This window comes from Hippocampus comes, unplaced genomic scaffold (genome assembly GCF_001891065.2).
Source record: "Hippocampus comes isolate QL1 unplaced genomic scaffold, H_comes_QL1_v1.1 scaffold112, whole genome shotgun sequence".
NCBI classification, from domain to species: Eukaryota; Metazoa; Chordata; class Actinopteri; order Syngnathiformes; family Syngnathidae; genus Hippocampus; species Hippocampus comes.
In genome coordinates, this window is record NW_017805841.1 from 242,322 (window position 1) to 266,544 (window position 24,223).

At 42.6% G+C, this 24,223-nt stretch overlaps 2 protein-coding genes across 5 annotated transcripts; one reads left to right on the forward strand and one right to left on the reverse strand.

Moving 5' to 3' along the window:
* Positions 1–618: 618 nt before the first annotated feature.
* On the reverse strand, positions 619–23,005 carry wdr25 (WD repeat domain 25). 3 transcript variants are annotated; one of them, XM_019888198.1, is made up of 8 exons: positions 22,900–23,005; positions 21,932–21,979; positions 15,261–15,880; positions 10,478–10,625; positions 3,161–3,291; positions 1,904–2,074; positions 1,508–1,648; positions 619–857 (listed from the first exon to the last, which is right to left on the reverse strand). In XM_019888198.1, exons 3-8 carry the CDS (start codon positions 15,846–15,848, stop codon positions 636–638), a joined length of 1,401 nt encoding a protein of 466 aa, XP_019743757.1. In that variant the 5' UTR covers positions 15,849–15,880; positions 21,932–21,979; positions 22,900–23,005; the 3' UTR covers positions 619–635. The 3 variants fall into 3 exon arrangements, with proteins under 3 accessions (XP_019743757.1, XP_019743756.1, XP_019743755.1); XM_019888197.1 differs by lacking the exons at positions 21,932–21,979; positions 22,900–23,005 and adding an exon at positions 16,071–16,370 and having other exon boundaries at positions 625–857; XM_019888196.1 differs by lacking the exons at positions 21,932–21,979; positions 22,900–23,005 and adding an exon at positions 15,965–16,370 and having other exon boundaries at positions 625–857.
* On the forward strand, positions 16,478–23,880 carry wars1 (tryptophanyl-tRNA synthetase 1). Of its 2 annotated transcripts, none has more exons than XM_019888195.1 (11): positions 16,478–16,572; positions 16,845–16,957; positions 17,877–18,099; positions 18,373–18,481; positions 18,603–18,722; positions 18,922–19,104; positions 19,202–19,302; positions 20,441–20,553; positions 22,429–22,602; positions 22,923–23,063; positions 23,156–23,879. In XM_019888195.1, the coding sequence occupies exons 2-11, from the start codon at positions 16,850–16,852 to the stop codon at positions 23,312–23,314; spliced, it is 1,431 nt and encodes a 476-aa protein (XP_019743754.1). In that variant the 5' UTR covers positions 16,478–16,572; positions 16,845–16,849; the 3' UTR covers positions 23,315–23,879. The 2 variants fall into 2 exon arrangements, with proteins under 2 accessions (XP_019743754.1, XP_019743753.1); XM_019888194.1 differs by having other exon boundaries at positions 16,517–16,540; positions 23,156–23,880.
* The last annotated feature ends 343 nt before the right edge of the window (positions 23,881–24,223 follow it).

Sequence of the window (24,223 nt, forward strand, 5' to 3'; positions counted from 1 at the left end):
TGTAGCGGTAGTCTCAGCAATTGCTAACATCATAGCCAATTAACTCACGACAAGGTTTTGTGTGACCTATAAGATGTGTTTTGCTCGGTATCCGGATTTAATTTTTTATTTTTTTAATTTCAGTTTGAATTATATTGTTTTGAGCTTTTTTTTTTTTTTTTTTTGGGTGTATCACCATTTGCCAAGTCTTTATCTGATATTGAAAACAAGAATGAATGACTCACACTTGGGGGGAAAAAAAAAAAAGCATCAAAAGTATCATTCCGGACTGAAATTTATCGTGTATTTTAAGGACACTTCAATTCAAAGATAAAGATCACAAGGGTTTGCACGTCATCCCTCTTTTGTTGACGGGTGGGATTTTTGGACAAAGCTGACAAGCGCTGACAGATGTGAACGATTCATTTTTCTTTAGTCTCGCTCTGGCTGCGATGTTGAGGGAAATGTCACATCAGAGCTGCTGAGAACAAAGGCCCATCAAGAGACAAAGAGAATTTTACTTTGAAAGATAATGACTTCGAGGAGTGTCGATGCCGTGTTTATGTGCCCCAAAGATCCAGTTCCACTTGAAGTCTTCACCTACCTAACATTTAAGTTCCATTTTCTTTTTTTGGGGGTGGGGGGGGGCTGCATCCTCAGTGCCAGACCTTGATCTCACCGGCCCAGTCGCAAGTGGCAGAGACGGCGGGCAGGACGGGATGCTGGGACACGCAAAGGCACGGCTGGCTGTGTGCTTGCAGCGAGCGAAGCGGCCGGCCGTTTTGATAGTCGTAGAAGTGGGCCGAGCCGGTGGAGCTGCCGGACACTAAAATGGTTCCGTCCTGAGAGAATTCGCATCGCACCGCATATCCCTCCACCTAAGAGAGGCAATACTCATGTTAGGCGTTCTCTTTTCAGTGTTGGGATGCATTTTTAACCCTTTCAGGGACAGCGGTTACTACAGGGGACAGCTTGTCAGGTTATCAGGTGCATGAAAGGGATAAAACAGACACGAACAAACGGGTCACCTTTGTTGAGTATAGTGAGAGCCAATGATGAGATTAAATATGAATACAGTTGTGTCTTAATGTGCGATAATAAATTTAGCTTACTTGCAACTCTCTTGAAACACAAACTACAAGAAATAAAAAAATATTAATGAAAATGCACCATTATCATGCTGAGATCTCATTATCTTATCGAACGTATCCCCTGGTGAGATACAATTAAAATGTGCGGCGTATGTGTGTAATGTAATGCATTGCATGTGAGTTCACCCATCATCCATGACTAGTGTGGGAATATCGAATAGTGCTTAGTGACTTTGTGTTGCGGGGGGGGGATGTTTTGGAAAGACAAACACTGCAGGCTTCGAAACTACAAGTTGTTTCCTGACTTACGACACTTCCTTTGCACACTTTTAATTGCATGTCTGTACATCCGACAACATCACTTTTTTCCCCCCGCAACTATTGATCTGGGCGAGCGACGCTGCTAATCCTTCCCTGAGGCCAGTGTTATTCCTGACCTTGTGTCCTTCGTAACGTCGCCGCTTGTTCATCCTATAGGGCCTCTGGGAGGAGAACAAAGCCACGTAGTTGCCGTTCGTCTGGGCTACAAAGGAATCCTCCTGTGGATGGAGAGCCAGGCTGGGGCATGTGTAGCGCTCCTGGATACCATTGGGAAATCAAATTAGTACAGTCGATAATATTGAAGCACTTTTTTTGTGGTGTAAAAACACCCAGTACACTACAAAGTTCCTTTAATTACCCTTCCTGCTGATATCGAACCGGATCGATATCGGTATCAGAGAGTACTCTTGGAGGCAATAATGGTGTCGTATCAGAAGTGAAAAAAGTGGACAGGGACACCCCGATTAAAAGAATCCCGTTATTTTCTTTTCTTGTTCAACACACTTGCTTACATGGTATATCTGGTTGGAAACCTTGGCGCCGGTGTGGAAGTCCCAGGCGATCAGGGTACGGTCTGCAGAATCTCTGCTGACACAGTCGGAGCTCGTGATGACGTCCAGGCCACCTCGAAGGAAGAGAATGTCCAATGTCTGCTGGATTGCTGCTTTGTACACTTTAACAACCTGAGGTGAAAACAAAAAACAAACAAACAAATATTTGGAAAAAGAAAAAAAAAGAATGAAAAAGACAGATTAATGGCACACTCCTAATAAATACATGGTATCCTCTGCGGTTACCGTACACTAAGATGTATCCTACAATTTTGAATAGTCATCAAAACTTTCGCTGTAGTTGACATCGGAACATCTCTCAAGAGTACGACGTTACAATGACAACAGCACGAAGCAAGAACTCTTATCCATTCACAATGACACCGACATGTTATGTGACACAAACATTTACGATACTTTTGAGAGCTGTCATAAAGATTTTGGGAAAGGGTGATGTAAATGACTACAATATTGGAAATTGGTGCGCCTTTCCAGTACAATACGAGCACAGTGAGTTGAATATCAGTTAGATACACAAATTAAACGAGGCGATGGCTTTATTATGATTTGATTAGTAAGGCTCACCTCTAATAACCACCTAGTAGTCTTTGCAGTTAAGCACATGGCTTGCCACGGCGGCCTTTTAATGAGGCAATCCGGCAGTAGAGATGGTTCATTTGGACTTCCCTCTAATACTTCAACGTAATGGGCTAAGAACGCAACACCTGTTTACAGGGGTCACTGGCCCCATCTGCAATTCCCATTGACACTTAACGGTAAAAGCAATTGCTGGACCCCCATTAACGGCCAAACGCCTGAAGGGGAGAAACGATTCAATTTGCTGTGGGCCAGAATATTATCAGCGAGCACTCCGAATTGTGAATAAGTGCAAAGGATTCTCATCTAAAAGAGTCGACGATGATGAATAGCATTATTCGCTTGCAGCCGCACTCGGAACAATTTATGAGCCCGAAATGAAGTTCACGCCCAACAATTAGTGAGATAACCTGCACAGTTGCTGGGATTTACGTGAGACTATGACCCTTTTAGTGAGGAATACGCACGCCCTTCTACGTGTGTGTGTGTGTGTGTGTGAGAGACTGGATGGGATGCGTTCGCGGCCTCCCTGCCTTTGATTTGGAAAGGTCAAAGCACAGCGGGTGAAGCGCAGTGAATAAAGATGACATGCGCGCAGTAAGGAGGTTAATATGTTTGAACCTTGCAGCAGCGAGAGTCCCAGGCGTTGACCACTGAACTGTAACCTCCGCACAGGAACACTTCAGAGTTGACGGGATGCGAGACCACACACATCACCTTGAACTGGTTATCCGCTTTGACGATGCGCTGGCCTGTTCAGGAAAGAAGCGGAAGCGGGAGAGAGAAAAGAACAAGATCAATGCTTTTTTTTTTTTTTTTTATATCGTCACGTCTCTGATCAGCAGCAGGGAGGTTGTCTTGAATAATGCAGGATATTGTGTAACTCTATAATTATTAGTGTGTCAGATGAAAACTAAATTAGCTTCAAAATGATTTTCAAGCGATTCAGACCTCGCGAAGTTGGAGGAAAAAAGTTCCCCCTATATTCCTCTTCAATTACATGCCATGACTTAAAAAGCATTAAAAATAACAGTGTCAAAAATGTTTAAAGGGGAAGTCAATTCAAAAATGTTCTTGACATATAATATATTTGAACCTCACAGTGCAGAGGTCGTGGGTTCGATCCCAGCTCTGGCCTCCCTGCGTGGAGTTTGCATGTTCTCTCCGGGCCTGCGTGGGTTTTTTCCGGGTACTGCGGTTTCCTCCCACATTCCAAAAAAATGCAAGGCAGGCTGATTGAACACTCAAAATTATCCCTAGGTGTGAGTGTGAGCGCGGATGGTTGTTCGTCTGTGTGTGCCCTGCGATTGGCTGGCAACCGGTTCAGGGTGGCCCCCGCCCACTGCCCGAAGACGGCTGGGATAGGCTCCAGCACCCCACGCGACCCTTGTGAGGATAAGCGGAACGGAAAATGGATGGATAGATAATAGTGGAATTTGCATCAAGCTGCGAAATCCACCCGTTTTTCTCCATTTCAGTGGGCGGCCATTTTGATACTTGCTGCCACCTGAAAAGGACATCAGAGCTGCTCACGTCTCAAACGACCAATCACGGTTCAGCTTGCGAAGGTCACATGTCCAAACTCAGGAAACAGGTGAGCCGTGATTGGTGGTTATTTTGGTGCACATCAATTTTTTGCACACACCAGTTTTGTCAGAGAATTTGGAGGGAAAAAAAAAAAGGGAGCCATGTTGAAGAGGAACCAAAATGTAGAATCTAGTTTGGGTTCGAGGCAGCCTTCGCTAAATCGATTCATAAAAAAACTGAAACACTTGAGGGCCTTCGACGCAATTACACCCAAGAGGGCGCGAATAATAATTTGTGCTTGTGCCGGGCGATGAATTGCAAACTATGTGGCAGCACGCTGTCAAAGGCTATGCAAAACAGAACACCTCGGGTCTCAACGGCTGCTCATTAATTTCAAACAAAACATTGAGGCACACATGCAGAACAGTCTCCGACAGTGAGCCCCTCAAAAAAAAAACAAAAAAAAACTTGAAAGTTATTGCACACTTGTTCCGGAATATTCCTATAAAGCCTTCATAGAAGTGTGAAGCAGCTAACATACTATATAAAAAAATATGGTCCATTCTTCCTCTTAATAGTGGACTACACAGCCCGCTGCCAAATTCGATTGCATCGATCCAAAACTTTTTCGCAGGCGGATTTTGCGAAGCTCGCTCGCTCCCAGTTTAATTGGCTTAGCCACAGCTTGCTCCCGGAGATTTAAAACTCATATTTGCTCATCAACAGCCTCGTCGTCATGAAGAGTGACGTGTCATGTTTTCATTAAGAAAGGATCATTGATGTCAACAGGGAGTGGTCACATCACAGTGTATTGCGATGACACACTGTGAGGGGAAAGTGGTGGCGTGGAGGGACGAGTGGAAGGGCGAGGCCGGGGGGAGGCGAGGAGTTGACGGGGATGGAATGGATATTAGGCCTTATGAATTAAAACAAGGTGCTGTCAAGACACAAGTTTGACAGGCATTATTGGGCAACAAACAAGACAACCAATGTCTCAATCGCAGTTTTTTTTTTTCCACATCAGGATTGCAGGTGAGTTGGAGCATGCTACAACAGACTTTGGACAAATCACCCGGGATTGGTCGCAAATCGATTGCAGTACACTGTAATTTTAGGGAAATAATATAGACTGGCGTCTATTTGATTTTGTGGTGAGCTGCATAGCATTATGAAAGCATGTCATATCCACAATGTTAGCAGAGTTTAGTGGGATGGGATTAAAGTCCACTTGGGCATAATATGGTGTTTAACCAGTTGTGGCATTTTTCTATGATATGTTTGTGGACGTTACTGCCCGAAGACAGCTGGGATAGGCCCCGCGACCCTTGTGAGGATATAGCGGTTCCGAAAACGAATGGATGGATGTTTTTGGACGTGCAAAAATCACTACTGCGTGCTTTTCACCTATGTCAAAGCATAATTCGGAGTCTTTGTAGACTGGCTGGATATAGCGGGGCTGCTCGGTGGGATACAGCTCATTCATTTCACAACAGTACTTTTTTTTTTCCTTGTAACCGCGTCTCAAGAGCAGGTCTATTGTAAAATGATGCGTACAACATACACAGATGCTTTGCCGGTGGCATTTGGAGTAAATGCTTCGCCGCGGGCTGCTGCTACTGAATGGTTTGTCAAGCAGTCTGCACTACTCTAGGCTGTGATCGTCCAGCCACCTTGTTTGCTATCAGCCACTCCAAATGTGTGCAAATGAGAAATACACTACTTGCTATGAATGAGAGGAAGTGGGTGAGTCTTTGGGGACTGAAAAGACTTCCCGGATCCCTTGGAATTTATTTCACACAGTCATACAAAACCTATACGTTGCAAAACACATACGACTCAAATCAAGGTTGCATGAAACAGGCCAAAACAAGGCACTCATTCAATTGCAATTATGTGTGACTAATATCAAACACACTTGACATTTTATCTTTCAGAATTGGGCTGACATTTTCAGGGAAAACATGCCTCGAAAAAACATCGTGATGCATGGCACCACACAAAGGCTCTAGAGTCGAATGGGCATCGAAAGCAAGGGTGTCGAACTGCTTTTCAATGTTGGCCACATCGTAGTTTTGGTTTTCCTCAGAGGGCCAATTATTACTGTGGAAACTACAAAAAGGTCAAGTCACCTAAGTCAGTGGTTCTCAAATGGGGCTATGCATAGTCCTGGTGGCCCATGATGGCACTTCGGGGGGGTATGTGAGATTCTAGAAATATATTTCAAAAGTCGCAGCTATGCAAAAAACAACAACAAAAAAAAAAGCGCTTGATCACAGCAGTTGCCTCTCTGCCACCAAGAATGAAAACAACAACAAAAAATCCTCTGAAGCACAAGACGAAGTGTCTCACGAAAACTCAGTTCAGTGCAACAATGCAATATTCACTGCTGATAGTAATGTTGTCAATCTTCTTTGTAATGATTAAAGATATACAGTTTTTGTGAAAGAGATGTATTTGATCAGTACAAGACAGCATCAGCAAGTACATGAATATTATTTTAGTTTCATCTGTATGTGTGTGACAGTTGAGAATGTTTTAACGTGATTGAATGCATTTTAAAAATGTTACATGATGAAAACGTTTTGGACCTTGGCACAGATTCATTTATTTTATTGCCGAATTAATCCTAATCAATCGTAACTTTTTAAAGCCTTGAGGTATCAAAGGAGACAATAAGTCAATGCGGGCAGCAAAGAGGCTGGAATCCAAAAGGCTCATATAGGGCACGCACGCTCGCTCACACGCACGCACACCACCTACCAAGCAGCCGGGGAGTGTTGGCACATTTCCCTCCGTCAGTCTCTGCCAAAGAGCATGTCCAAGGTGCAGCTCAACAGCTGCCACTTCACTCTAATGGCCCGCAGAAGAAACTCATTCCTTATCCTCTCTGCACCTCTCTCTTTCTTTCGCATTTGTGGCATCTTCCCATTTCTCTTTCTTGTTTCTTCCTATTCCATCTTAACCTGTCTTCCCTCCCTACCTTCCCTGTCCACTGCCTGCACCCAACCTGGGGGTGGAACTGCGTATCCGTGAATGAAATTGGAGCGGGAACAAGTGTGAAGATGGCTGAGGAAAATGTGCTTCTATAGTGGTGTACAGGCAGGAATATGAACAGTTACTAAAGAGCAAACAGCTCTTGACAGAAAGCCACACTTGAACTCCTTGAGATGTTCTACATGTAAAAAAAAATCATCTACTGTATTCCACATAAATGCTAGGATATGTATTATTCTTAGTTGTGCTAAACTGGAAAGAAAAGCTGGACTATTAGTGTTGCAAAAAACGTGGGTATTAATGAATAGCAGGCCAATTACGTGCGACGCTCGGGCCACTGCTGCAGCCGGATTAGCTGGAGAGTTAGAAAAAGTCAAAGCCTGGGTTTTAGCCACATCCAATTACGCCGCAATTGTGCAGAAACAGGACTGGAATCCCCGAGTCCCTTACTGATATGCGGCTAAATTGAATTGGTTTCATTTAGCGCGGCCGTGTGCGAGCAACTCACATTTGAAACAAATAAAACCCTCAGCTGCCATAGAAGTGTTTGAATTTTAAAGGGTGTGAACATGAATAGAATATCAAATTTTAAAAAATGACATTGAGCTGATGGGTGGCGGTTAAGGACGGTTGAGGGTGCACTGAATGAGAAGGACAAGGGTTTCAGCTGAGTTTTTAACTAGTGTCATGTACGAAGGACAAAAGGGGAAAAAAATGAGCCCAGATAGACACAACCTGAATTTGTACATAAGACAGAACAAGCTGCACGATAACGCAGAGGTAAAGTCAGAATAAAGGTAAATACACCTCCATCCATCCGTTGTCCAAACCGCTTAATGAAAAATAGTAAGCACAGCGCTCGAGTGTCTTGTTGTTACTGCAGCGGAGACTAGTAACCGAGAACATACTGTACATATATACATTAAAAAAAAATAAAATAAAATACAAATACCATCCATACATCCATTTTCTGATCCTCTTTATCCTCACAAGGGTCGCGGGGGGTGCTGGAGCCTATCCCAGCCGTCTTCGGGCAGTAGGCGGGGGACACCCTGAACCGGTTGCCAGCCAATCGCGGGGCACACAGAGAACGGACAACCATCCACGCTCACACTCACACCTCGGGACAATTTGGAATGTTCAATCAGCCTGCCATGCATGTTTTTGGAATGTGGGAGGAAAGCGGAGTACCCGGAGAAAACCCACGCAGGCCTGTGGAGAACATGCAAACTCCACACAGGAAGGCCGGAGCCAGGATCAAACCCACAACCTCTGCAATGTGAGGCCAACGTGCTAACCACTGGACCACCGGATACAAATACCGATAATAATAATCAAGGGACCAGTCAAAATGTGGCCGCGGGTTGCTTTCCGCCAGTAACCTATCCCTGGTGTAGACAATTTTTATAAAAATGGGGGATGGGGAATGGTATTCAATATTCAGGGCCAGGGCTCTGTCCCTATCCTACGTGAATAGCAGAAGATTACTTTATCCTAATGCTCAAATGTTAAAAAAAAAAAGGCCAATGACAAATCTGCTCACCCAGAATGATCGAGTGCACAGCTGTGGTTTCCACAGTATAGGCTCACAATACTTTGGGGGTCTTGGTTTAAGCAGGTGCTCCTCAAAATAGTTTTTTGCAGTTCACATTTTCACGATGGTGTCGTGTAAACAGCCTCTTAAGACAGCAGACAAACCCAACAGCAACTGGTTAGAAAAAAAAACAGTTGAGTTTGTTTTCGGCTGTGGCCTGCAAAGCTCCAGAGTAAGGTCATGGCGGTTACTCCAGCCGCGATGTATCAATTATTGATGCCCTCCCTGGAGCTGCCTGTGTGCTAAATGTGCAGGCCAAGCTATTATCCTTCGGCCTTATTGGCAGTATTGACAGACAAACTGAGTGGGGAAGGACAAACGGAAGCACGTCATCACAACAAAGTGTTGACGTCGGTGAGGCAAACACCACGGGGGCTTTAAAACCAACATCTGGCTCATTCGGCTAACTCTTATTTACATTAGAGCTTCCATTGCGCCATGTGGGAAGAGGCAGACATCTGATCATGTTTTTAGGTTCTATTTTCTTTTAGGTAAAGGGAACATCTGCACGTACTGACTTTTTAAGGACTCCAAGTTACGTGTTAAGATGGCTCGCCTGGCCGGGTGGAAGCAAAACGTTTGCTGCAGTAAATGTCACCTTGAAAATGCATTGGACGATCACACAAAAGGCCCGGTGACAACCAAATGTCCACAAGATTTGGCACCAAGTAATGAAACAAAAGCGGGAACAAACAACAAAAGCACTCCCCGCTACGCGCTGAGAAGTGAGTGTAGCGCAGCAATAAAAAAAATCACTTTTATCGCTTCATGGTATAATTAAACCACAGTAATGTTTTCACTATGTCCAGAAAAGCACTTTTGTCTGATAGTGACAGATGTTTGTGTGTACAATTGATCGTAGCAAAAGAAACAATGTTGCTGCGCCGAATTAAAAATGTCACACATCCACAAAACGACTAACCACTTTAGATTACAACAGCCTTCACCAATTTTATAGATGCTTAGGGTTTTTTTAAACAATTACCGTATTTTCCGCAATATAAGGTGCTTCGAAGTATAAGGTGAACCTTCAATGCATGGCCTATTCTAAAACTGCTTTCATATCTAAGGCACATAATAAGGCGCATACAATAGAAGTTAAAATTGTGGCTGCAGTTGCGTTATGCATCCACTAGATGGAGCATGCTAAAGTGAATACAATGCAATACAATAGAGCTTTATTTATTTTGAGCTTTCACAACCGCTGGAGCTGAAAGAAAGCGCTTTCCAGAACATTTAAAATACGACGTCCAAGAAATCAAAATATTGATCCAAATATAAGGCGCGTCGGATTATAAGGAACACTGTTGGCTTTTGAGAAAATCGAGTGCTTTTAGGTGCGCCATATGGTGCGGAAAATACGCTACATTTAACTGATGAACAGAAACCAGAGAGGCAGCATGGTGGATAAGTAGTTAGCACATCTATCTCACAGTTCAGAGGCTGGGTGTTTGAATCCGGGCTCTCACCTTCCTGTGTGGAGTTTGCATTTTTGATGTGGTCTTCAAATACTTATTTTATGATGAGAAAATGTGAAGTTGTATTCTTCGGTGTAAAAGTATCGTTTTATTAGGAATTTAATCTCAGTTTTGAGAATTACGACAGTAATATTGTTTCCAATATTGTATCGACCTTTTGTGTGCACAGGTTCCAATTTTGTTGAGATTAAATTTTTGGTGTTATCTCCCAATACTGTAATTGGTTTTCTCCATTTTGATGAAGTTATGATGACTCTACACTCATAGGTTCAATTTCATTAAAAAAAAAAAAAAAAAAGAAGTTAATTTTGTTATTTGATGCCTCACTGCTGGCCTGCTGCTCACCAGTCTCCACGTCGGTAACCACGGCTGTGTTGTCAAAGGACCCAGTGAGGAGCTGGCGGCCGCAGGGGCTCCAGCGTGCATCCCGCACGGCTCCTGAGTGGCATGTGTAAACCCTCAGGCATCGTCCGCTCTCAGCTCCGTCCCACACCTGAAAGGCATCACAAACAGGTCTTGAGCGCACTTATGCACACAGAGGTGTTTTTCATCCAACAAAACCTCAAAAGACACTTAGGGAGGCTTCATACCAGGAAAACCACAGTACTCAGACTTTTATTCATCTCTGATCGATGCACTAAAGTTAGCTTTCCGATTATCATGACCATCACCGATATAAAACTAAAGCATTGTAGGCCTGAGTGTTGACAAAAGCCTCAAAAGGGGTTTTATTCTTGAAAAGTATAGTTCATATGCTTCGAAGCCACTGTGACATAATGCACATTTTGAACATCATCACTGCGCTTAATGTCAGAAAAAAGAAAAATGTACGAAATGATCAGATGGAAACGTTTTGCATAAGTTATATTTCACACACAGATCTTACATCTGAAATAAAAAACATAATGAACTGAATAGACAAATACAACCGAACTGTACTTAGGCAGTGATTCTTTCAAGTACAATCATTTTAATTTGTTCTCTATAAACACATAGAAGGATCTGACACTGATAATAGTTTTTTTGTGTGTGTGCACAGCTACACTATCTAACGCCTGACTGGCATAAAATGTGATAGCAGGCTGCAGATAAATTACAGAGGGCAAAAATAAAAAAAAGACAATGTCCCAAAAGGAGACAGTGATTTTTGACAGAAGTGCTGATCTCTTGTGTTTCTTAATTGCAGTGGCGTGTTCGCACAGTGGTCCTTAGACTTTGGCAAAAGTCGATACAGTGACAAGCGTTTCATCAGACTTACTGCTGCTTATTGGGGCTGATTTTCAGTGTGACGGGCCGCAGCTCAGCCTGACATCAAGTGGGTGGTCTTGTCAGGTGCTCGCTCAAATGAGGTACGACTCTTAACGATGGGAGGCATTTTTTTTTTCAGGGTGCTCCACAGCGAAAGCTCTACGGGCCCCTTCAGACGTAACTCGGCTTCTGTGTTGTATTATTAAACACGCTCTTCACACAGCATTACAAAGAAAGCTACTGTATCAGTGTGGGAGACTGAAGAGAAAGGGATGCACACGGTGGACTGGAGTTTACCAGGGATGGTTCAGAAAGTTAAGTTACACCTTTGCTATTGTTAGAAATATCAATTCCTTGGCTCAGCAGGTCAAGACGAGGACGGCATACTGAGACTTCAGCTTTTCAACATTTGGGGGCTTGAAATCAACCAGGCTTTCTCAACTTTGTCTTTGGACTTTTTTTTCTGGGATTTCGCCACAGAAGGGCAACGTTGATGCTAAAGATGGAGCACACACGCGGAAATAGAACGGTCGTAGCTTCCTAGTACAATATGTCTGAAATGACAGTTAGGTTGATAATAACAATGAAAGAAGACGACATCACACTAAGGCTAGTCTGTAAAAGTGAATTTTAAGAAGTGCTTTTCAAAGCTGTCACTGGTTTTGCGTATCTTCTCTTCTCCGGCAGCATTATGGACAACGCCGAGGGTCTGAGGCTGCCATCTAGCTGGCTCAATAAGGTCTTAAAATGTTTGGTTATATAGCTCGGAGCCCAATCAATATCTGCTTTAAACGCCAGCAGTAAAATTAAATCTAAAACAAACTGGTAGCCACTGTGATAAAACGACAATTGGGGTGATGCAACGCCATTTGTTTGACTCAGTGAGTGTCCATCTACCTGTTGAAATGTGAACCAGCTGAAATTAAGAGACTGATTTACAGATCGAAAAGTAACAGTGGCCTGAAGAAAATAGAAGGATACATTAATTTTTCAAGGTCTAGTTTGATCATTATTGATTTAATTTTGCTTATGGCACAGAGGAGGAGGAAGAATGACGGGACGGTTTTATTGATGCGAGTTGTGAAGGTGCAATCCATTTTTGGCTGTGTGTGTGATAACATCTGTAAAGCTACCATGGCTGGATTAAACGATAAGGTTAGAGTTTTTGCATGTTAAGGAAGAACTACATCAGATTCCAAGTTATTGAGTCGTAGAAAGTTTCGTGCCACCCAGCAGGTGAAATCAGCATCAGCGTAGCAGTAAAAGGTCACTTTGTAGTGCGAGATTATCAAGGGTCAGAAAATGAAAAGACAACCAAATTGGACCGAAACTGAACCTTGCGGTACACCACAGGCAATAGAGAATAAATTGGGAACTAAACCAAACCTTGCGGGATCAAAAGCTGCGCTGGGAACGAGAAGGATTAAACATGGGACCTGCCATCTTCCAGCTATTTAAAAATAGGTTATAGGTTGGATTTTTTTCTGCCTCGAATACTTATTTACATGCATGTGTAAAAATTAAAACCAGTTGTTCATTCATGATCAAGTGGAAATTTGTTGTTGTTTTTTTTTAATCTTCTGTATGTAAACAAACAGAAGAAGTCTATCAACTAACTCAGACCGAAGGAAGCTCACCCCGCACAAAGTAGAACTAATATACCGTGTTCACTTCATATTTGTAAGACGGTTAAGAATGTTGAAGTACAGTGGATAAAGTCGGTTCGCTCCCTTTCCTTATGGGCCTTCACGTCTGTCACACAGGATTCAGCACACAAAAGTTCACTTCTTTTTACACCATTATGACAGTTAACCATTTTAAAACATTACCTTTCCAAAAAAAATGTTTATGTTTGCGACAGCGTTGTGAAAGGCTTGCGTTCCGACTCAAAGGTTCGACTGGACTGTATGATGTTGGGCTTGAGGAAACACTGCCATCTCAAGGCTGTTGTTTCAACTAAGCACATCACCAGAAAATATAAAATGACTCTAATATAGTGTGACTCCAATCGACGACCATTACCTAGCGTGAATAGAACACAAAATAATGAACCAATTAATGCTCTGAGAATAATCTCATAAAATGTGAGACCTGTAAAAGGCTGTTCTCTGCCCCTTTGTCTACATTGTCTTTATTTTCACCGGCCACTTGCACAGCGGATCCTTCATGATGACTCATTGGCTAATCTGCTTTCTAAATGGCTCGGGGTAATTAAAAAATAAATTAGTATTCCTATTATCAATGTAAAACTGCTGCCTTACACCTGTCGTCGCCATGGTGACGACGTCCCATTCCATATGGTCTGAGGATAAGTTCGGGCGACTGCTAAAGAAAGACAAGCTGAGAGAAATGTGAGGACTTCACACACTATGTGTCTTCAGCCAGAAACAATAGCGAAGAACATACGTAATTTAAATATAAGTTGCCCATTAATGCCAGGTTCATAATTGCGACAATTGTTACTTGACTGTTCTTTGAGTCACAGCGAAGGAGGAAATGTAAATGCTAATTCTTTTTATTGCTGAATGTGAACAACTAAACGCACATCCGGGTGCTCTAAATAACACGTTAATAAATAAAGACATTGATTCTGTGACAGCAGGCCAAAGCAAACACTCATGGATGGACATTGCCCCCTGGTGGATTGGTGTACTGCAGACAATCCATTACTTTCGAGATGCTTTAGGGAGCAAAAAAAAAAGTTTTGAAAGATTTTTACACTCAAAAGGTAAAAACCGCTGCAAGAGCTGGCCCCTAAACGGCAATAACTTTCACAATGTATCCTATTTTCAAAAGGATCGTGTCATCGCAATGCTTGCTGAACATAGAACATGACATATGATAATGATGCCAATCATTTTTAATTAAGTCTGTCGGCACATTTGGTGCACAAATCAGTGTGTACGCACACTACGCACACCGTCGGTAAATGAATCCCAATGAGGATGAGCTCGACTGAAAATGGATGGATGGATGGTGGTGATAATTAAAACAGCAGGCAACTGAACATACAAGTGTGTATATATTTTTTTTAGTTCATGTATTCGGTTGACAATTCCTCTCTCCAAAAACAGTAAATGTGATGGTATCTAAGGGACTGTCTTTAGGATTTCCACTGAAGAAAGTAAAGATGGCGTTAACGTGTACTTTCAATTACCATGACTTTCACAAAATGAGCGTTTCCAGGTAGACTCTTCACAACACGGCTTCAGTTCCTGACCGCGTATTACATTTTATTTAATAAAATGAAGTACATGGGATAAATATGATTATTCAGTGGATTGGAAAACCAAAAAGCCAAAAAAATGAGAAAAAATAATTCTATTGGTGTCCTGTTTAAGTAATCTGAGCCTGAGATGCAAAACGCCCAAAGCTTATTTTCCTTATTTGGCCACCAAGTCATGCACGAGGAGCGACGGTGAAGTGGCTTCGATTCTGCCGCTGGGCTCATTTGAATATGCAAATAATCCTCTGCATATTGGAACTGATTATTCATTGCCAAGCTCTCTTAAGAATTGACAGTGGTGTGATATGGTTTCAGAAACCTGCATCTCTTGACCTTTCTCGCTCCTTTTCCCAGGGATAAATAGAGAGAAGGGGAATGTGAGGGGGATCCAGAAGATAGGAAATCCCACGGGTGTTGACATACATTGGACTGACAGAGACAGATATGATTGTACAGAAAGTGGTGCATGTTGTTTCTATATCAAGATGGCAGGGAAATTAATGTGTCACAGCACAGCATATACATTGAACATCAGCTCAGTGATTACCTCCATGACTAGGGCTGAATAATTTTGATAATTACAACACTGCCCTTTCCCGAGTACTCTTTTTGCAACTTTAACCACCTTTAATTATTAAGCCTTAATCAATGTACCTTAAAGGTCTTGTCCATGGAGGCGGACAGCAGTAGATGACTTCTCTGAGCAACCGGACACCATTGCACTGTGTTGACTGGGCCCTGGTGGCCTTGAAGGCTCAACAGAAGTTTCTTGGGTATCCTGGCAGCAGCAGGAGCAGGCGTGTGAGCAAGATGCAGCTTCACTTTCTGAGATACTGCTGAGAGAATGTGGACATCTTTTCCGTGAACACTCCCTGTTAGGTTCTCCTCTTTCGCTGCGGAAGCAGTGACAAGTCTTTGCCTCTTGGGAATATAGGGTCGGACACCGGGCGGAACAGTGCAGGGTCTTTTGGGCTTATCAGAGACATTTGGTGGGGAGTATGGAAGCAGAGTAGCCTTCTTCTGAAGAGCAGCAGGTGAGCTCAGAGAACAACCCTGCTTTTGTGAAGAGGTGGCGTCTTCTCTGGACACAATCTGGTGGCATTCCGACAGTGTGCTGTCAGAGTTCGGCATCAACGGCAACGAATGACAGTCCTTTGCTTTTTTTCCTGACCCAGCTCCTTCTTTCTGGTCAAGGCGTTCATCCTCAGACTCAGAATCCTCATAGGCCACCAATGTGGTCATCCCGAGGGCTAACAATGTTCCAAGGGTGACATCTAGCGGTTAATGAACAAATGCACACAAGATGAATTAGAACATAATAATACCCACAAAATTAAATAAGTAAAGTTGTTTCTTACCCTTGTGATTTTAAATAGTGTCTCAGCATGTCCTAATATCCATATAGCCAGAAGCTTCGAATAACATGCTGGAAAACAAACGAGCCGAGTCGCTAGCCAAAGCTACCTTATTTGTTACGTTGGCGTCTTAAATTCGCTTGTTGGCTTTTCGGAGTGCACCTATCTTACACACGAGAAGGGGACACTCGCTGGCTGTCTTCTAACCTCCTTCAAACATTAAAACATCAAACGTTCACTGTTTGTAGTCGACGTTTTTGAACTGTTTACCTCTGAAAGTACCGATTGAGTGCCTGCGCCGGAAGTATACTTTTATTTTTTAAACTTCCGGTAAAGGGTCCCACGCTTTAAATATGTCCCCATTATTATTACAACGCTATAAGTCAACTTTATTTTTGACATAAAATGAAATCCAAAACTTTGTACATGTGTTATTATTAATATGAATATTTTTTTAATTCAAACGTTTCTTCTCCAAAAGACTGATTTGACAATGGGACCGTTTAATTGATTATATATTTCTCGGGAAGAATTTCAACCGACCATCAAGTTGCTCTTATGCTGATGCAAGTTGTATGGGTGAGCAACCGGCTGTGCAACGCTATTACATGGTATGTGCACGAGTACACTGAATTACTTAAAACCTGCATATGAACTATACGTGTTTTTATTGACAATTTAACTAGTTTAATTGACACGTTACGTGGTGATATTGACGCTTATCTACATAATAGCGAGCCTGTTTCAAGACTGATCACTCACATAATGGGAGTTCCCTTTAGCCAGTGCTACAGTAATGCCACCACATTAAAGACTCATCGTTTATTTTAAATACATTGTAGCTGCTGTTCAGTTCATTTAACTGTCCGTGTTATGACCCCAGTGAAGATGACAGACTATCAAGGAGATGCTGCGAAGAGTCCACTGGAACTCTTTGAAAAACTAACAGAACAGGGTGATAAAGTCAGGAGCCTAAAATCGGCTAAAGCTGAGAAGGTAGGTGCCCATCAACCCAAATATAACAAATAAAGCATAAACCGATGACTTTATGTGTCTGTTCCATCGTAATGTTCAATGACTGCTGATAGTGTAACAAGAACGACCAAGTGCGCGAGTGGTTAGCAGGTGCGCCTCACTATTCTGTTCTCTGGGGTTCGAATAGAGCTTGCACGGTCTCTCCGTGCTTGTGTGAGTTTTCTGTGGGTACTCCGGGTTCCTCTCACCTTCCAAAATCATGCATGCTATGTTAAATGAAGACTAAATGTCCGTGCCATCAGTGCTGGTGGGCCAGCCCAATACAAGTGATGGGTCAAATTGTGACGGGGCTTTGGAACGTGTGTCGACCAAACCAGGATACAATTTCTTAAGCGCACGTTTCAGTATTGGGAAGTGACGTATGACGCCTCGGTGTCTCAGAAGCGGTTCAATTGTGGGTGGAATTAAAGGTACAGTGTGTGCAATATAGTACCATCTAGTGGTGACCTAATAGAATGCAGTGACTTTATTTTTTTGTTGGTATCCAAACGTTTTTAGGATTGATGACCTCTTTTTATTTTTTTCTCTACTCCGGTAACAAAATGGTTTGATTTAGAAGTGCACTTAGCACCTCATAGACCACAAATTTGGCAAAATTCCATTCTAGTGATTCTTTTAATGCGGAAAATGTAAGAGTACAAAAAAAACTGTCACCCATTTTAAATGACAATCAAGGTTTTGGTCGGGGGGGGGAAGCAAAGCTTCAAGTGTTCAGAAGGCTACAGCTGGCCATCACCACCAAATAGTCATTCAAGCAGCAAAAGAGGAGATCATATACATGCATCTAAATACAATAAATAACATACAGTATGTATTATATACTATGACTACAATACTATTTTTGTTCGTTTGATTATTGATGTGAATATTGTTTCTCTAGGCTGAAATTGATGCTGCGGTCCAGTTATTGCTCAAATTGAAAGTGGACTACAAAAAGGTGACGGGCCAAGACTACAAAGCAGGATGTCCGCCATCTGAAAATTCACTTGGCTCAGAAAACGGTCTGGCAGCAGATGGCAACAATGATGAGGGTGATGATGAAGTTAACCCCTGGAGTGTCTCCACCAACAACGCGAAAGGCGTCGATTATGACAAGCTGATTGGTGAGATCAAATTTGCTTCTTCTGTTGGAAAAAAAAGTGGACTGGGTTGTACCAAAGCATAGTAGGGTCACACTTTAAAAGAAAAAGAAATGTGATAAAAATGTCATAGTTGTGACAAAATTGTAATAATGATGTATTAAACAACATATCATATTGCACTTCAGGAAAAAGCTTATTTTGGCAGTCACGTTGCATCTCTTCTAATGTACAACCTTTCTCATAGTAGTTTCTCTATCGTGGATTATTCCCACAACGCTGTCTTCCTTGTTTCAGTGCGCTTTGGCAGCAGTAAAATCGACCAAGCGCTGGTGGACAGAATAGAGAAAGTGACAGGGCGAAAACCTCACCACTTTCTTCGTCGAGGAATCTTCTTTTCACACAGGTTAGTGAGCCTTAAACACACATTAGGTCATGTCGATAGACCTGATCAGTCCATTGAGAGAAAATGAAAGGCAATTTTGAGGAGAACCTGTGAGGATTCCTCTGCTGTGCTGTATTTACAGAGACATGCATCAAGTGCTCGACACATATGAAAAGCACAAGTCCTTCTTCCTGTACACTGGCAGAGGTCCCTCATCACAAGCCATGCACGTTGGCCACCTCATCCCCTTTATCTTCACCAAGTGAGTTGAGCAGCTCAATTCAGCCTAGACTGAGTCGGAAAGCACAAGCGGAGATCCGCAATCGAACCTCTCTTGACAATCCAGTTCTCCCATTGAAAATCACTTCATTGCACTTTGAACGACAATCCAGTTGTTCTCCCATTGAAAATCACTTCATTGCACTTTGAAGATTAGACAAGTGGTAACATCCTTGTTGCAGATGGCTGCAGGACGTGTTCGACATCCCCCTGGTGGTCCAAATGACGGACGATGAGAAGTACCTGTGGAAGGACCTGACGTTGGAGCAGTGCCACCAGTTCGCCATGGAGAACGCCAAGGATATCATCGCCTGCGGTTTCGACGTCAACAAGACCTTCATCTTCTCCGACCTCGACTACATGGGGTTGGTAACCAGTGACTGGCGGCCATCTTGTCTCGGCATGTCCGAGCCACATGAGTTCCGTCACTGTTGTGTATTTTTTTTTCTCTTGTACCCACAGTGCGTCACCGCAATTCTACCGGAATGTAGTGAAGATCCAAAAGCATGTGACGTTCAACCAAGTCAAAGGCATCTTTGGCTTCACAGATAGCGACTGCATTGGTAAGGCAACTAAATGCACCTCACTAAATGTTAATTACAAGCAACACAACCCGAATTGGCACGTTGGTCTGAACTCACCGTAGTTTATTACACAAACTATATGGACGATGGTAATTTACCGTCTAACAGAAGTTTGATCGTCAGGATGGGCATTTGACTGACTTTGCCTGACATCTGACAACTGATGTCATGTCTTTGGTGTTTTAAGCGAGGTACATACGTACTAATTTGGAACATCTTTGCCAATTTCTAAAATGTGACAGACCCCACACGCGACAAGAAAAAAAGTCAGCATGTGTGAGCTTACTGCTCTTATCGCGTGCGGTGTAGTTGAGATGGCCACATCTCTCCTGACAATTGTGTCTTTCCCCCCAACTGATCTATGAGAGGCAGTGCAGGGCTATGCTGACTGCAGGACAGTACAAAGAAGAAGAAGAAAAAAGCAGTCGTCAAAAGAAGATATTGAAGAAGCTAGGGAAGCTACGCTCACTGTTAGCTTATCTGGTACTCCTTGTCATTATGATTGTGCTCAATGACTTTTAAGACAAACAACCCATTCCTTGATGGTATTTGTGTCCGCTAAGCTTCCTAATTGGCTATTCCGTTTCACGTCACAGTCACAGAATTCATGGCTGAACTGTACACATACCGATCTGTTAGCGTAAATACTGTGCAAGTTCAACATTTGGGATTGTCAGCTCAACCATTTTCTGACCATATCAGGGAGGAAAAACACGATCACACCCACCCACGCATAATGACCGTCACCAGATACCACACTAATACTTTGTCAGCAATTTCTCAACCAAACGATGATGTGGCCTTCCTTTTTTCCTGTATGTGACTCTCGGTATATACAGTTAGGTCATCCTTCCTGATCATACACATGGAGTCATAAGGCCTTGGCTGGCTTTGAGCAGAAGAGAGGAAACATTCTCGAATTAGTCTCAGTTATCTGTATGTGTGTACTCTGCATAAGACAGCAAACTGTTTGTTACCTCAATCACTTCAAGAAGAGATCAATCAATCCAATCCACTGAATTCTTAATCAAGAATCGATGATTTGATGACCATGTCCGTCTGTAGTTACCGTCTAAAGGTTTCCTCCATCATGGCTGTCTGCATCTGCTCTACCCAGGAAAGATCAGCTTCCCGGCCATCCAGGCGGCCCCTTCCTTCAGTAACTCTTTCCCACACATCTTTGGGGACAAAAAGGACATTCAGTGTCTCATCCCCTGTGCCATAGACCAGGTCAGTGTTTACAGAAACAGTCAGCAAATATAAGAGCATGAATCGTGGCCGCAGATCTTTCATCCAAGTTCCACACATCGAGGGGCCAGTCACATTTTGAGCAATGTGAAAGTACACTGTTAGTGCACTTCACCGTCAAAAGTTCTCCACCCATACTCCTCCAGTTATTGTGTCATTTGAAAAAAAATACCACTATTTTCCAGCCACTGTGACGACGTAATTTGAGATGGGCACTTCACCCTGTTTTGCCGGTCCAGCGATCCTGGGCACCCTTCCGTCATTGTCCCTCCGTCCTCACTCATACAATAATCGTCCTTGTCCTTTATATTTAGAAATCCTAGCCATCAGCATGGTGCATGGCTACCGAGAGACATACAACACAGCCAACTTAACCAGCCGGATTGATAGTTAGTGAAATGGATGTCCGTTGGCACTTTATTTTCTCTGACTGTACACTAGGTGGCAGTGTTTCTATAAAGGCACAGTTGAGAAGAAAGCCCCCCAACAACACATACCTAAACCCGGTTAGGGACCATTAAAGGGATGGGCAAAAACCCACTTCTGTCCTTGTTTAATTCGTCCTTTTGAAAAAAAAAAAACTTCTCCTTCGTCCTCCATCCCAAAAATGGGCGCCGGGACAGAATGCTCATCTGTGCATATACGTAAGTCACAATCACTTGCTGCTCATTTGATCCTTTTTTCTGATATATACTAGTGTAATGGTAACTAACAATGCATCAGTTTTAGCTAACACCTTTCGCCACTTTCAAAGACCGTCCAGGGCCAAGTTCATGTACTCCTCAGCATTTGGCTTAACCGTATGTATCCATAATGTGAGTTTTATAACTGTCAAAGTCCAGTCATATTGTCTTGAAATGTCTTGATATCTTTGCGTTTATTGTTGTCTCATATATATGCCCTAACCTGAAGTTACATTCATTGTACACAGCATGAACAGTTATCGAACAGAGTAAAGTTTTTAGTTTTGAGCTGTCATGTGATCTGTTACTGGACAGAGCTCACATTGCAGCATTTTGAGCACCGTATGTTTATTTAAAATTCCACCAGGTTTTAAGGATAAGCAACCATCTGATCAGTTGGTAGACGGGTCTAAACTTGCTCTGACTCCCCCAATCTTGCGATGTTTACCCTTTTAATGGCATTTTAAGATGGCTGGTATAAAAGAAACTGCAAGGATTCCCAGTGGAGAACTTTATCGCCATCGACTGTACTTAAGGCTATTTTCATCGAGAAAATATAAAAACCAGGTGGCCCTCAATGAGTGGAACAAAATCCTCTTTTTAGCCATGTTTTGCTTTCATGGCTGACGGCCTAATACTGTGGGGGCCTTGAGATATGAGTGACCCGAATTACTTACGTTTTTCGAGATGCAAGCTATCACTGGGACCGATTTTTCTTCTTCAACCTGCAAGCAAAAATTTGAGATAAGAAAGCTGTATGCTGGCAGTAAACTCATTTGAAATCATTTCACAACAAGCAGCTGTTTGACAGATGTGTGTGTGTGTGAGCGCACAATTCTTAAAAACGGAAATATCAAGCTGTTTATTGCAAAGAACAAATTCTGTTGTATTGCTGCAGCTACGAAACTAGTGACCACATCAGCATGTCTGTATTATATTGCCCCCCCAGGTGGTCAAGGTGCACACACCAAAAGGAGCAGCACAATGTCTCGAACGGGAGAAAAAAATGGACAAAACTGTTTCTTTTCTTTAATTCTTTTACGTGTTATTTAATGACATTATTGTATGTTTTTATAAAGTACAATATTACAGAGCGCCATTTTTCGTATCTCAAGGCAACGCTGTATTTGTATGACGATGACATTTTATTGCGCAACTCCCCTCGCCTCTGCAGGACCCTTACTTCCGAATGACCCGCGACGTGGCCCCAAGGATCGGCTACCCCAAGCCGGCCCTGTTGCACTCCACTTTCTTCCCCGCCCTGCAGGGGGCCCAGACCAAGATGAGCGCCAGTGATGCCAATTCGTCCATCTTTCTCACAGACACGGCCAAACAGATTAAGAACAAGGTCCGACTTTTGTCTCTCTCGTCGTTTTAAGGTGGATCCCCCAAATACTGTCGTGCAAATAATTTTCGGTAAACATAACATATTGCACAACATATCATTTCCGTGAGTGTTTTAAGATTACTGGTAATTGGGGGAGGGGGGGCTTGTGACATTTAATCCATATGTATATACGTATATGCTTACACGTATATGCTTATACGTATACAGTACACCTATCTATATGCTTATACGTATATAGGTACAGTATATGCTTATACGTGTACACGTATATGTATGCTGTTGATTACAGTCAAATACCTTTGGATGATGATTGCTCACAGATCAACAAGTATGCATTTTCGGGGGGGAAAGACACGGTGGAGGAGCACCGGAAGTATGGGGGCAACGTAGACGTGGACGTCTCCTTCATGTACTTGACCTTCTTCTTGGAAGACGACGAGAAGCTGGAGAAGATCAGACAGGTGAGAGTCAACACGACACGGATTGATAACCAAAAATTTTGATCTCCATTTTTTGTGTCCTTTCTTGGACTTGCCACGCATGTGGTGCTTAGGACTACACAAGCGGCGCTCTTCTAACAGGAGAACTGAAGAAGACATTGATCGAAACCCTGCAACCAATCATCGCCGAGCATCAGGAGCGACGCAAGCAAGTTACGGACGAGACAGTCAAGCGGTTTATGACACCCCGGCCTTTGAATTTTAACCTCTAGCTCGCTTGATGAAAGAATCCAAAAAAAAACTGCATCTTGATCAAAATTCATGTCATTGTTAAGGGGAAAGGAACACAGAGTGGTTTCTATCTGCGCTTGGGAAGACGTGCCTACACTACATCTCCATGTTCAATTTAAAACTGGAAAAGGTGGCTATAAAGTGTTAACTGAAGTAACCGCTCACTCCACTTTGTTTTTAATGGGACAGTACAGTATTGTCGTATCATTTATAAAACCTAGAAAATGTTTGAGCATTGGGTTCACCCAAAACCAAATCTCACTTAATTATTTTTTGGGTGTGTTGTCGATCACTGTCACTGGCTTTTTTTTTCTCGGGCACTGAATCATCTAATCAATGGGATTTAGTTCAACAATGTAGGTAGGTCTGTATTGTTTTGTTGACGTTAATGGTTATGCAATGACACTGTATGGAAAAAAAACGGACGCGTCAACAAGTGTCAGGGTTCACATTTAACGACAAAACAACCGTGATCATAGACATTTGAATAAAGTACACCACTGCAGGAAAACAGCTGTAAATGATTATAATAAAGATGGCAGAAATCCACTTGGCTAGTTATTACTGTGCACAGGCTGCGCTTTTCTGGGGCATTTGCGATAATGGCGAGGAAGTAGTTTGACCCTCTGGTGGAGTTTGGGATTATACTGGCACAATGTGTGTCAAAATTTGGTCGATTGATAAATACATGCTTTAATTCAAATTTATGATAATTTTTTAAAATGTTAACATTTTACATGCATGTACATTGCATGCCAATTTAAGGCTGATATTGATTTGATGTATTTTTTTTTTTATAAATTACAATACTTCAATAAATCTGTATTCTTTATTTTAAATTCACACCGGACAAGCCTCACTCACCAAAATTATTTTTGTCACTTTTAAAC

What these genes read in the sequence shown, in the direction of transcription:
- wdr25 (XM_019888198.1), bottom strand. Translation starts at nt 15,848, where the DNA reads ATGACCACATTGGTGGCCTATGAGGATTCTGAGTCTGAGGATGAACGC. An exon ending in CCATGGACAAGACCTTTAAG is followed by an intron (nt 10,626 to 15,260) that starts GTACATTGATTA and finishes GATGCCTTTCAG; the next exon opens with GTGTGGGACGGAGCTGAGAG. An exon ending in GGTTACCGACGTGGAGACTG is followed by an intron (nt 3,292 to 10,477) that starts GTGAGCAGCAGG and finishes TTTCCTGAACAG; the next exon opens with GCCAGCGCATCGTCAAAGCG.
- wars1 (XM_019888194.1), top strand. An exon ending in CGATTATGACAAGCTGATTG is followed by an intron (nt 18,100 to 18,372) that starts GTGAGATCAAAT and finishes TCCTTGTTTCAG; the next exon opens with TGCGCTTTGGCAGCAGTAAA. An exon ending in CACAGATAGCGACTGCATTG is followed by an intron (nt 19,303 to 20,440) that starts GTAAGGCAACTA and finishes TGCTCTACCCAG; the next exon opens with GAAAGATCAGCTTCCCGGCC.